The sequence below is a fragment of the Hemiscyllium ocellatum genome, chromosome 20 (assembly GCF_020745735.1).
Source record: "Hemiscyllium ocellatum isolate sHemOce1 chromosome 20, sHemOce1.pat.X.cur, whole genome shotgun sequence".
In the NCBI taxonomy this organism is placed as follows: Eukaryota; Metazoa; Chordata; class Chondrichthyes; order Orectolobiformes; family Hemiscylliidae; genus Hemiscyllium; species Hemiscyllium ocellatum.
Genome location: NC_083420.1, coordinates 48,345,419 through 48,358,728, shown reverse-complemented (window position 1 = coordinate 48,358,728; position 13,310 = coordinate 48,345,419). Strand labels below are relative to the sequence as shown.

The 13,310-nt window shown below is 40.0% G+C and overlaps 1 protein-coding gene across 1 annotated transcript in view; it reads right to left on the bottom strand.

Annotated features, from left to right (window-relative positions):
- The window catches only part of foxk1 (forkhead box K1), a 133,754-nt gene that overhangs the window by 39,402 nt on the left and 81,042 nt on the right, over positions 1–13,310 (bottom strand). Inside the window, exons 3-5 of the mRNA XM_060840825.1 lie at positions 11,588–11,744; positions 6,963–7,109; positions 822–1,015 (exon numbers count right to left, since the gene is read on the bottom strand). Coding sequence (XP_060696808.1) covers positions 822–1,015; positions 6,963–7,109; positions 11,588–11,744 — 498 coding nt within the window. The remainder of the gene's footprint in view (positions 1–821; positions 1,016–6,962; positions 7,110–11,587; positions 11,745–13,310) is intronic.

Genomic DNA, 13,310 nt, shown 5'->3' with positions numbered 1-13,310 from the left:
AGCCAATGAGAAGAGGAACAGTAACTGAATCCAAACTAATGAAACAGGAAACCCTTATGCATGGTTTGATTTTTCCTTGTTTCTTGGGCCATTTTGGTGAATTTTCAAATTTCCAAACTCAACAGCTAAGAAATCATTTTCATTACACTCACTGTGATGTTCTGTGAGCACATTGCTACAGTATAATCATAGTAGGAACAACAGAAAACACTTACTCAGCTCTGCACACAGCCAGAGGACAGCACAAGGGAAAAAGAAGGCAAAAGAGTCAGCACTATTTACCATATAGTCTTTTTTTAAAATCAGAGCATTTGGGGATTACTTGGGATACCACAACTATTATAGGATTACGGCTGTTTCTGCAGTGAAAGTTTTAATTTAGTCAAGTAACAGCCTACTGGAGACTTATGTTTTTAGCAAAACAGCCCAGGGTTATCTACATCTTAGCGCATTCATAGTATTTCCCACATGATTCCAGTACAATTTGGGACTATCTTTTTACCAAAGCATTCCTCGGCTGGATCTAGTACACAAGTGTAAGTCACTTTTCAGACAGACACATGTAAGGAGTAACTACAAATAATATACAATGTGTTTGTCTGTACAAATCGAGAACTTGCAGCTCTACAGTTTTTTCCCATTAGACCTAAAGCAGGTGCATGTTTTTCAAGATTTTGTCAGGATCCTGGCTACCCTTGCATTGATCAAATCTTTACACAGCGTGGCTTAAGGCATGAGCTGACGAGAAAACACTCCACTGTGTTCTACAATTTTAAAACCAGTCAATAATACTCAAAATGCAAATTGGGAAAGCTTCTAACCTGGAAGAAATGGGTCCAAATGGCATCCTGAAACAAGAGACCCCTCGCTGCCTGCGTTTTCGGAATGCCTGCTCCACCAACTTCGCCTCTGATGAAGGGTCAATTCTCCAAAATGACCCTTTTCCAGGTTCTTCCTGTGACCGTGGTACTTTGATAAAATAACGGTTTAAAGAAAGGTTGTGCCGGATTGAATTCTGCTTCAAAAGAAAACAGAAAATACTGAAAACTCAACTGCATTTAAATTTGCAAGATGGGACTTACTGAACAAAGCACAGTTATTTAGGATTAAGTCCACCTCAACTCAAATATTTTGGATCCATGATAAATAATCAAGATGTGACATTTTAAACATTGTTTAACTTTCCAAGTAAATATAAGCTTAACATAGTATCATACAGCAGAGTCCATATGTCCCATTGTATCTGTACTACCTTATTAAATATGCCAACCAAATTAGTCCCATCCCACTGCTCTTTCCCTTCAGCCCTGTAAATCTTTCTTTTTCAAGTCTACTCTAAATTCCCATTGTTAAAATAGAAACCAAAATGCAGAACAACAACAGCTTATTGTCCATTCCAGGTAGCTGTCAATAACTCAATGTCCTTTGTGAAATCATTCACACACCAAACATAGGCAAACCAAATGAATTGTTTTCTTTTCTGTTTATACTGCATCTTGTTTACAGCTCTACATTAAACCCATCTATCGAGTGATTGCTGCTCCCTGCTTCAAATCATCAATCCAGTTTTCATGCCTTTAAACATACTTGTGAAAGTACAGTCTTTAATCTATTATTGTTTCTCCTGCTGGATGAAGCAGTTATTGATTGAGTTTTGTTTCCTCCCACATATCATTTTATTTCACTTTTGTCCAAAAAACAAGCATTGGACATAACAAAAAAATCTTAGACAGGCTTTGCTAATGACAAGAGCAGCATGTATGCATTAAATATTCTGCATGTGCATTGTAATTTTGCAATTCAGTCACACAAAAACCTTTCAATGAATCAAAATAAACAAAAATGTAAAACTTAAAAGAAATGTATTTTGAGTTTGAATTTTGATTGTTGCGCCTTTCCTACTCTGAGTCAGTGTGATTTGGACAAGCTTACCGAGTGGGCAAATATAATGTAGATTAATGTGCGGATATCCACGTCGGTAACAAATTAATAAAGGTGGATGATTATCTTAATGGCTGTAAACCGAGACAGGGGAATGTGCAACGAGATCTAGGTGTCCTTGTACACCAAGCTGAAGGTAGGCATGCAGCAGGCAATAAATAAGACAAATAGTATCTTGATTTATTGATAATGAGAACTTGAGCTTGCTTGAATTATACAGGACCGTGGTGAGACTACACCTAGAATACTGTGCACAGGTTTTAGTCTCCTTTTCTGAGGAAGGATGTTCTGTTTATACAGGGAGTGCAGCAAAGGTTTACCAGACTGATTACTGTGATGGCAGGAGTGACATATGAGGAGAGATTGAGGGTTAAGATTGTATTCAGTGGAGAGTAGAAGAATTGGAGAGAGTGGGTGATAAAGTACTAACAGGGCTAGACAGAGTAGACGCAGGAAGGATGGTCCTGAAGGCGAAGGAGTCAAGAACCAGGGATCACGGTCTAAGTAAACCGGGTGAACATTTCGGACTAAGAGGAGGAGGAGAAATTTCTTCATCCAGAGAGTGGTGAGCCTGTGGAATTCACTACACAGAAAGCAGTCAAGGTCAAAATATTGTATGATTTCAAGGAATTGGAACACCTGGGGCTAAAGATATTAGGATAAGACCATAAGACATAGGAGTGGAAGTAAGGCCATTCGGCCCATCGAGTCCACTCCGCCATTCAATCATGGCTGATGGGCATTTCAACTCCACTTACCAGCGTTCTCCCCGTAGCCCTTAATTCCTCGAGACAACAAGAATCTATCAATCTCTGCCTTGAAGACATTTATCGTCCCGGCCTCCACTGCACTCTGTGGCAATGAATTCCACAGGCCCACCACCCTCTGGCTGAAGAAATGTGTCCACATTTCTGTTCTGAATTGACCCCCTCTAATTCTAAGACTGTGTCCACGGGTCCTAGTCTCCTCGCCTAATGAAAACAATTTCCTAGCGTCTACCCTTTCCAATCCATGTATTATCTTGTACGTCTCTATTAAGTCTCCCCTTAATCTTCTAAACTCCAATGAATACAATCCCAGGATCCTCAGCCGTTCCTCATATGTTAGACCAACCATTCCAGGGATCATCCGTGTGAATCTCCGCTGGACATGTTCCAGTGCCAGTATGTCCTTCCTGAGGTGTGGGGACCAAAACTGAACACAGTACTCCAAATGGGGCCTAACCAGAGCTTTATAAAGTCTCAGTAGCACATCTCTGCTTTTATATTCCAACCCTCTTGAGATAAGTGACAACATTGCATTCGCTTTCTTAATCACGGACTCAACCTGCATGTTTACCTTTAGAGAATCCTCGACTAGCACTCCCAGATCCCTTTGTAATTTGGCTTTACTAATTTTCTCACCATTTAGAAAGTAGTCTATGCTTTTATTCTTTTTGCCAAAGTGCAAGACCTTGCACTTGCTCACGTTGAATTCTATCAGCCATTTCCTGGACCACTCTCCCAAACTGTCTGGATCCTTCTGTAGCCTCCCCACTTCCTCAGTACTACCTGCCTGTCCACCTAACTTCATATCATCTGCAAACTTCGCTAGAATGCCCCCAGTCCCCTAATCCAAATCATTAATATATAATGCGAATAGCTATGGCCCCAACACTGAACCCTGCGGGACACCGCTCGTCACCAGCTGCCATTCCGAAAAAGAACCTTTTATCCCAACTCTCTGCCTTCTGTTAGACAGCCAATCCTCAAACCATCCCAGCAGCTCACCTCGAACACCATGGGCCCTCACCTTGCTCAGCAGCCTCCCGTGTGGCACCTTATCAAAGGCCTTTTGGATATCAACAACAGGTTCATGCTACTGAGTTGGATGATCAGCCATGATCATAACAAATGGTGGAGCAAGCTCTAAGGACAGATTAGCCTATTCCTGCATCTATTTTCTATGTTTCTATAATTTCCAACAATTATTTTAGATACAAATAATTCATCTACTCCTGTGTTGTCCACATTCTCCTAGTTAAGAGTTCAAGCACATGGTCGATACTAAACTAGAATTGTAACTTAGAGTCATCGATGACAATTTTTAAGTTTTCACCGCTTCTTTAGAATGTAGAATTGTATCCAGAACCATAGAATGTATTGTGGCCATGTTAGGAGGGGCTGGGCTGATTCCTTTTCTTATCCCACTCCTCCACTAGTCAAAGTTTTAATTCAGAAGGAATGGTATATTACCAATGATGTCTAATATACATTAGAGTGTATATGGCTCAGTATCATAAAGAAATAAACTGAGTTACTTAATTTTTAACAAAGGACTTAACTTATTATAAAACAATCTATTCAAGCAGAGGTGCAAAAACAATTAACAAAAGGTTTAAAATCCACAAATAGGTACCACTATCCTTTTTGAAAAACAGTACACACATCCTCCTCCCAGCTTATTTAAAAAAACTTTGAAGAGGACTGTCATAAAAATAAGATGGCCAAATAACAACTAAATTCAGAAATAAAATTCATATTGTAGTTGAAACCACTTTCCATGTAAGCTATTAGCACTGGGGTTTCTTCTGGATCAGTAATGGCTGGATGTTCGCTTGTTCTGTATAAAGTGGTATCAATTCATTCTCCTTGCCAATGAAATCTTCTAATGGGCTTTCTACTGTCTTATTGATTTCTTTCATCATTTACATAAATGATTTATGAGATATGAAACATAAGAGATACGGTTAATAAGTTTGCAGATGACCCCAAAATTGGAGGTATAGTGGACAACAAAGGAGGTTACCTCAGAGTACAATGTGATCTTGATCAGTTGGGCCAATGAACCAAGAAGTGGCAGATGGAGTTTAATTTAGATAAATGTGAGGTGCTGCATTTTGGACAGGCAAATCAGGTCAGGATTTATACACTTATAGTCATAGAGTCAGAGATGTACAGCATGGAAACAGACCCTTCGGTCCAACCTGTCTAAGGTCCTGGGGAGTGTTGCTGAACAAACAGACCTTAAAGTGCAGGTTCATAATTCCTTGAAAGTGGAGTTGCAGGTAGATAGGATAGTGAAGGCAGTGTTTGGTATGCTTGCATTTATTAGGTATGAGCTACAGGGAGAGCCTGAACAGGCTGGGGCTGTTTTCCCTGGACTGTTGGAGGCTGACGGGTGATCTTATAGAGGTTTATAAAATCATGAGGGGCATGGATTGGATAAATAGACAAGGTCTTGTTCCCTGCGGTAGGGAGTCCAAAACTAGAAGGCATAGGTATAAAGTGAGAGGGTAAAAATTTAAAAGGGACCTGCGAGCAACTTTTACACACAGAGAGTGGTGCCTGTATAGAATGAGCTTCCAGAGGAAGAGGTAGAGCCTGGTACAATTATAACATTTAAAAAGGTATCTGAAGGAGTATATGAATAGGAAGGTTTTAGAGGGATACGGGCTAAATGCTGGAAAATGGGACTAGATTAATTTAGGAAACCTGGTCAGCATGGGCGAATTGGACCGAAGGGCCTGTTTCTGTGCTGTACCTACCTATGACTCTATAACATACTTTGAAGTTAGGGATCTCAGAGAAAAAGAGGGGCAGCTTTCCACTGCTAGTTCTCTTTTGACAGTGTTTTCAAAATTAATTTTTACACCCATTAACTAGATCAGGTGACATCTTCCTGAAAGTGCTAGAGACTTTATCTTTCCATTAAAATGGCTCATTCTTTGCAAATATAACATTGTTACTACTCTAGCCAATGCCCATAGCTTCGAAAAGCATTCTTCCCAGATGGTTCAGACATTTTGTCCAATCATATTATAAATATTTTTGATAACACACCTTTAGTCAGAAATGATATCGCACAGAAGGCGGCCACTTAGCCCACTGTACATCGTTCAGTTCTACCCCAGCCCATCGCACCTGTTTCAAAGACTTTGAATTTTTGCAAATTATCAAATCTGTTTTTATCATTATTTTAAGCAGATCATTATAATTTTGTGTAATTTCTTCAACTCATTATCTCTTTTTTAAACTGATTTCAGATAAAGAATGCTTGTCAACTCCAATACGGACAAAAATAACTTTAACTGGATGGAATCTAACAAGTAATGTTCCCTACAGATTTGTACTGGAGTCTTACGTTTCACCATATTTTACAATGACTTGGAAAGAGAAATACAGACCCGCACATCCAAATTTAAATACAGGAATAAGAAATGCCAGAGAGAAGCAGGACTAACAGAAACAATTTTAAATGATGAGCAAATTACTCAAATAGAGCTCAATGCAGAAAAGAGGGTCATCCATTTTGGATTAAAGAAAGGCAAGACAAAGCATCTTCTAAATGGTGAGAAACCAGGAACTGTAGTGAAGCAAGGTGAGTGTCCCTGAACATATAAGTCACGAAAACATTGTGCACCGGCACAAAATGGTTATTGAGATGGTGAAATCATTGAAATTCTTTGTTTCAAGGAGTCTACAAAATTAAAGATGGAAGCGAAAAGAAAAAAGAGAACTACAATAGTGCCTAGATTCTAGGCAACTTAAGGAAAACACTTTCGTTATGGAAGCAATATAGCAGATTCAGCACAATACCAGGGCTGTATCAGTCCAAATTAAGAAGACTGTAGCAAAAACCTGGCTTACATTCCTTAAACAGAGTAGATTGAGCAGCAATCTCTGAGCTGTTTAAAACAACAAAATAATTTGATCGGCTAAATGTAAAAGAAAACTCTTCTCTCTGGTGGAGGAATCCAGAACAAGGAAGCAGTCTTCTCATTAACAGGATACATAATCTTTCATGTTAATTGAAATTGAATTGGGTTTTAAGAAAAGGACTACTAGTTCAACAAGATTTAAATAACGTCCATTAATACAAGTCATTATTTAATCAAACTACAATTAAATTGTAAAAGATAAGCATTTAATGAGCATAAGACAATCCTGAAGCTTGGATAATCTGGTAAATTTATCATTCATGGTGTCACTAGGTAAATTATCAAATAATTTCCTCCACAATGTCACTGAGGATTCACCCACCTGCCATCCTTTGTCAGCTGTCCTGTAGTAAGGATAATGCTTTGTGATGTGTGCGTAGATGCCACTTAGTGTTAGCTGTTTGTCCTGAGCAGAAGATATGGCCTGTACAATCAGCTGTGCGTAGGAATATGGGGGCTTTGAATCATCCTGGTCAAAAAGAGCGAGAGAGAAAATTAACAAAAAGTCTGATACACGCAGAAAAGGTAAACATTTTTCATGAAATTTAATTATTTTCATTAATATTAGATAAATCTGGGTATAACATAACACAGAATACAGGTGTGGATTATAAAGGCAGCATCCAAGGAGCAAGAGAATTGATATTTCAGGCATAAACCCTTCATCAGGAAAAGGGGTTTATTCCCACAACGTCGATTCTCCTGCTCCTCTGATGCTGTCAGACCTGCTGTGCTTTTCTAGCACCATACACTTGATACTACACTAAGGTGCTTAGAATTCAATTTTCATACTTGTTTCCACAGAAGACAGACCACATGGACCAGGATGATGCATTTTGATCTTCAGTCTATGCTGAGATACCTGGTGTCAAATGGAGCAGTTTATGATGTAAGTATTTGGGTACTATATCCCCAAAATGGGGTGAATAGCAGCAGGTTAAACAGAAGGAGTTGCCACTCTGGACTAACATCAACATCCAGCATTTTTGCTAGCAGTAATACTTGTTGTCTAAAATCAATAACAGTGACCTCTGAAAACTCAAATAATTCAGACAAGATAATAAAAGAGCTGCTGAGACCAGAATGGTCATAAACTTCAGCAGCAAAGAGGCAAGGAAAGGGAGAGGGGAAGTACACCTCAGAAATGTGAGCTTCACTTGTATTGGAAACCACAGCGAATGCACGTAGACCTGGAAGACATGGGTACAGTCCTCAATGAATACTTTGTGTCAATCTTCACAATAGAAAAAACAACATAGTCTTCCACTCTGATATCGATACCTATGAAATATTAGAATAACTTAAAATGTAGAGAGATGAAGTTATCGAAGATTTAGCAGTAGTGGACAGGTGAATACACCTGCAAGCCCAGATAAATTGTATCCCAGACTGTTTAGAGAATCAATGCAGAAGATATCAGGGCCCCTGGCTGTAATTTTCAAATCCTCTCTAACCACAGGTGAGGTGCCAGACAACTGGAGGACTAATGTTGTCCCATTGTTAAAATAAAGGGAGGGAGGGATAGATAGGCCAGTAAGTTTAATTTCAGTAATAAGAAGCTAGTATAAAGAAGTCCAAAGACAACAATATATGTGCACTTGCCAAGAGATGGATTAATCCAGGATAGTCACCATGAATTGCTGCCAGACCTGCTAAGTTTCACAAGCACTTTCTATTTTTGTGATGAGGGTAATGCATTTGGTAGGTCCTACACTGACTTAGCAAGGCTTTTGTAAGGTCCATCACAACAGACTGGTTAAGAAAATAAGAGTCCATGGGAACCAAAGCACAATGGCACATTGGATTCAAAATTGGCTGACAGTCAAGAAGCAAAGAGTGATGGTAGAGGGATGTTTTTAAAATACAAATCTGTTTCCAGTGGGGTTATGCAGGGTTCAGTACTGGGACCTTTGTGGTGTACGGAGAACATAGAACATTACAGCGCAGTGTACATTTATGATTTACACTTAAATGTTGGGGGTATGATCAAGAAGTTCGCAGATGACACAAAAAAAAACGGGAGGGTGGGAGATAGTGAGGAGGATAACCCTAAACTGCAGGAGGAGATTAATAGACTGGTCACGCGGGCACAGCAGTGGAAAAATAGATCACAATGCTGTACTTCTCCTCCCAGCTTACAAGCAAGAATTGAAGCATGAGGACCCGGTACAGAAGGGAGTGCAATACTGGTCTGAGGCAACAGAAGAGTTTGTACGGGACTGCTTAGAATTAGTGGACTAGTCCATATTCAAGAACTTAGCAGCCAACACAAGCGAACATGTCACTCATGTCACGGCTTCATTAGTAAGTGCGTAGATGTCTACCTGCAGAAGAAGTTAATCCGAATATTCCCCAAATGAAAGCAATTGATGAACCTGGAGATCCATTCCCTACTGAGACATTCAAGTTGGGTGACCTTGACCTATACAGGAAATCCAGGTATGACTTTCATAAGGCTAATGGTGCTAAGAGACAATACCAAACTAAGCTTGAGATTCAGACTAACCACATGATACCCATCAGTTGTGGGGAAGCTTATATGACATAACTGGCTATAATATGAAGTCAAACAGAATCATGGGCAACAATACGTCCCTCCCTGATGGGCTCAATGCATTCTACGCTCGCTTTGAACAGAAGGTCAGTGAAATGTTCACCATCCCAACAGTCTTGGATGCACCTCCATCCACAATCCCCACTGCAGACATTAGATCAGCCTTCTTGAGAGTGAATCCACAGAAAGCAATTGACCCAGACAGAATCCCCAGACGTGCACTTAGATCCTGTGTGGACCACCTGGTAGGAGGACTTGCAGACATTTTTAACTTCTCCTTATTACCATCTGAAGTCCCCTACTTTCTTCACAAAGACCACAATCATCCTGGAGCCAAAGTAAAATTTTGTGGTGTGCCTCAATGATTACTGCTCAGTAGCTCTGACCTCCATAATTAAGAACTTCAAGAGGTTAGTCATGACTCATATCAACTCCAGCTTACTAAATTGCCTTAATCCTTTGCAATTTGCCTATGAGTGCAACAGGCCCATCTTCCTGGCCCTGCATTCGTCCCCGGAACATCTGGATTAAAGGATACTTACATCAGGATCCTACAAATTGACTACAGCTCCATCTTCAACACCATAATTCCAAACAAACTCATCTCTAAACTCTGAGACCTAGATCATGGCTCCCCACTATAACTGGGTCCTCAACTTCCTGACCCATAGACCACACTCAATGGAAACAGGCAATAACACCACCTCCACCATAATCTTCAAGACTGGTGCCCCGTAGGTTTGCATAATTAGCCCCCTATTATACTTCTTTTACACTCATGGCTGAGTGGCCAAATTCCAACCCAACTCCATTTACAAGTTCAGAGTTATCACCACCAATATAGGTTGGACCTCAAACAACAAGAAAGATTACAGGAAAGAAATGAAATGCACAGTGGCACAGTGTAAAGACAATAATCTCTCCACCAACATCATCAAAACAAAGGAGCTAGTCATTGACTTCAGGAAGCAGAGTGGAGGGTATGCCCCTGTCTGCAATGGTGCAGAGGTGGAGGTGGTTGAGAGCGTCAATTTCCTGGGAGTGATGATCACTAACAGTCTGTCCTGGCAACAGTCAGTAAAGGATAACGAGCCCTCTACTTCCTTAGGAGGCTGAGGGAATTTAGCATGTACAAAGACACTCACCAATTTTTATAGATGTACCATAAAAAGCATCCTCTCTGGGTGTATCAGCATGATATGGCAGTTGCTCTTCCCGAGATGCAAGAAACTACATACAGTAGTTAACATAGTCCAGTCCATCACACAAACCAGCCTTCCAACCGCCGACTTCATCCATACCTCAGGGAAGCAACCAACACAAAGGCCCCTCCCATCCCAGTAATACACTCTCCCACCCTCTTCCGTCAGGCAGAAGATAAAGAAGTCTGAATACATGTGAGCTGATTCAAGAACAGTTTCTTCCCTGCGGTTATCAGACTTTTGAACGGATCTCTCAAATGTTGATTCTGATCTTCTCTGCAGCTGTAATACTGTATTCTGCACTCTGTCCTATTAACCTGATAAACTTTGTATGGTACAATCTGCCTGTAAAGCACATAAAACAGCACTGTGTACTGTATCTCAGAACAGTTGACAACAATAAATCAAACTCAACTGGAATTCAACCAGAAGTAGTATACTTGGTAGATATAATAAGGGATTACACGTACTGCGTGAAGAACCCGGAAATTCTTGAAGATCAGAGGGACCTTGGTGGTGCACATTCACAGATCCCTGTCGGCAGCAAGCCAGGTAGGTAAGGTGGTTAGAAAGGCCTACAGGATACTTTCTCTTATTAGTTGATGAATTGAATGAAAGAGCAAGGTGGTTATGCTGGAACTATATAAAATGCTGGTTAGGCCATAACTGCATGCAATTCTGATCACCATGTCATAGGAAAAGTTTGATAGCACTAGAGAGATTGCAAAGATGATTTACCAGGACATTCCTTGGGCTGGAGGATCTGAGCTGTGAGGAAATAATAGATAAGCTGGAGTTATCTTCCATGGAGCAGCGAATGTTGCTGAGATGACCTGATATAGAGGTCAATTATATTGAGGGACAAAGAAAGGGTGGATATAACAAGTTAAGAATCAATAATGAAGGGCACAGATTTAAGATAAGAGAAAGAAGGCGAAGAGGGGAGTGGAGGAGAATTTTGTCTCACTCAGAGGGTAGTGGAAGTCTAGAACTCACTGCCTGAATGGATAGCTGAGTCAGAAACTCCAACATTTAAGCAGTATTTAGATAGTCACTTGCGTTATCATAGCCTCCAGGGCAACGAGCCAAACGTTGGAAAATGGGATTAGTGTAGCCATGGATATGATGGAGTGCATGGCGTCCTGCAGTGCTATAAATGTCTGAGTTTATAAGCTTAACACATTTCCAAACCTTAGGGCTGTCACCACCAGATGTTTCTGCCTGTTGCTCAGATGCTGCTTTTTCTGCAAACGCTGCTGCTAGCTGGAGGTCTCTGGTGATGTTGCGTCCAAACCGGTAACCAGAGGAGCCGGCACCACGTGGACTCACAGGACAGGAGTTGGGGACACTGTTCAAAGTTGAAAAACATTTTCGATGAAAAACTGCCATATGTACAAAATCTTCTGAAAAACAAAATTGATATATTAACTTTTGGGTTTGACTAACCAATTTAACAGCAATTTATAGGCTTAGGTAGAATGTAAGCACATGGCGCTTATTGGATTGGTTCTTAAATCATTTAATTTTGCAAAAGAGGTACTCAAGAATTCTGCTTTAAATTTTTTTTTCTAAATAATCCTCCTCTCATTTTTCCCCTATTATCTCACCCCCAAAAAAACTCCTATTTGCCTTTTCTCTAGCTTTTTGTGCTGCCCACGTACTGCGCAGCATCCTATTGCATATACATGATCAAACTATTGGACCACAGCCAATACCCTAGTGACATGGATTACATTCCCAGCATCTCTACTTTCTGTCCCTCATTAAAACAGTAAGGACTCTCCCCACATTTTTACTTGTTCTCATTGTGCTTAATTTTTACAAGATTAGTTTCTGCAATTCATAAAATGATACCACCCATAAGCATATCTTCATTTTCCAGAAGGATATTGACTCCCAGGCACACTTCACATAATTTTCTAAACATTTACTCAATACAAGCAGTGAGGTAAATGAGAGAGAGGCTAACTCCATCCCAACTTTTCTTCTGACATAGTTACAAACCAGAATTGATCATTTGGTGCAACTCTTCAGGCATAGAACATCTAACATTACAGCGCAGTATAGGCCCTTCAGCCTTCGACATTGGTTTCACAAGTCAGCGCAATCTGAAATCTATCTAACGTACACTATTCCATTATCATCTATATGGTTATCCCTTACCACTCTGAGTAAAGAACCTATCTGTGACATCTGTTCTATATCTATCAACCCTCAATTTAAAAACGATGTCCCCTCGTGCTAGCAATTTCATCTGAGGAAACAGGCTCTCACTGTTCACTCCCATCTGGATTGCAATGCTCTTTACCACAGTCTGTAATGACTATTTTGAACAATAAGTTATCCAATGCTGGTGACCTGTCAAATGTGAATACTCCAAGAGAAGCATTAAGGGCTACAAATAACATGTATACATGCTGAAAAACAAACAGCAAAACTCAAAGATTTTGTCCAAGTAGAGATGGAAAAAATGTGCAAGTGCAGTAAAATTTGGACTACTCTGCTGGCAGGAGAATTAGCACTAAAACTGAAATGGGATAGTGTAGTCAAACTTAATCTGGTACTTTTGATGGCACGGTAAAAGTCACAATGCTAGGCTTTTCCAGATAAATTATTTAAGATAACTAGCATTACCAGTGTGCCTTGCAAACAGCTCAAGTGCAATAAAAATAAGTGTATTCTTTGTAGATTGCAGAGATATAGCAGACTTCTCCATTTCGAAAAGCTACACCTGCTTGATTAGAAATCTCAAACCTTGCAAACTAAACCTCATGCTGTTTACCAAGGTCAAGAAACAACTAATTTATATAGTACCTTTGATGACTTCAGAATACCAAATTGCTACATAGTCATTTTTATTTTTAATTGTAGTCATTATAAAGAGGAAACATAGTAACTGTATTCAAATCTTGGC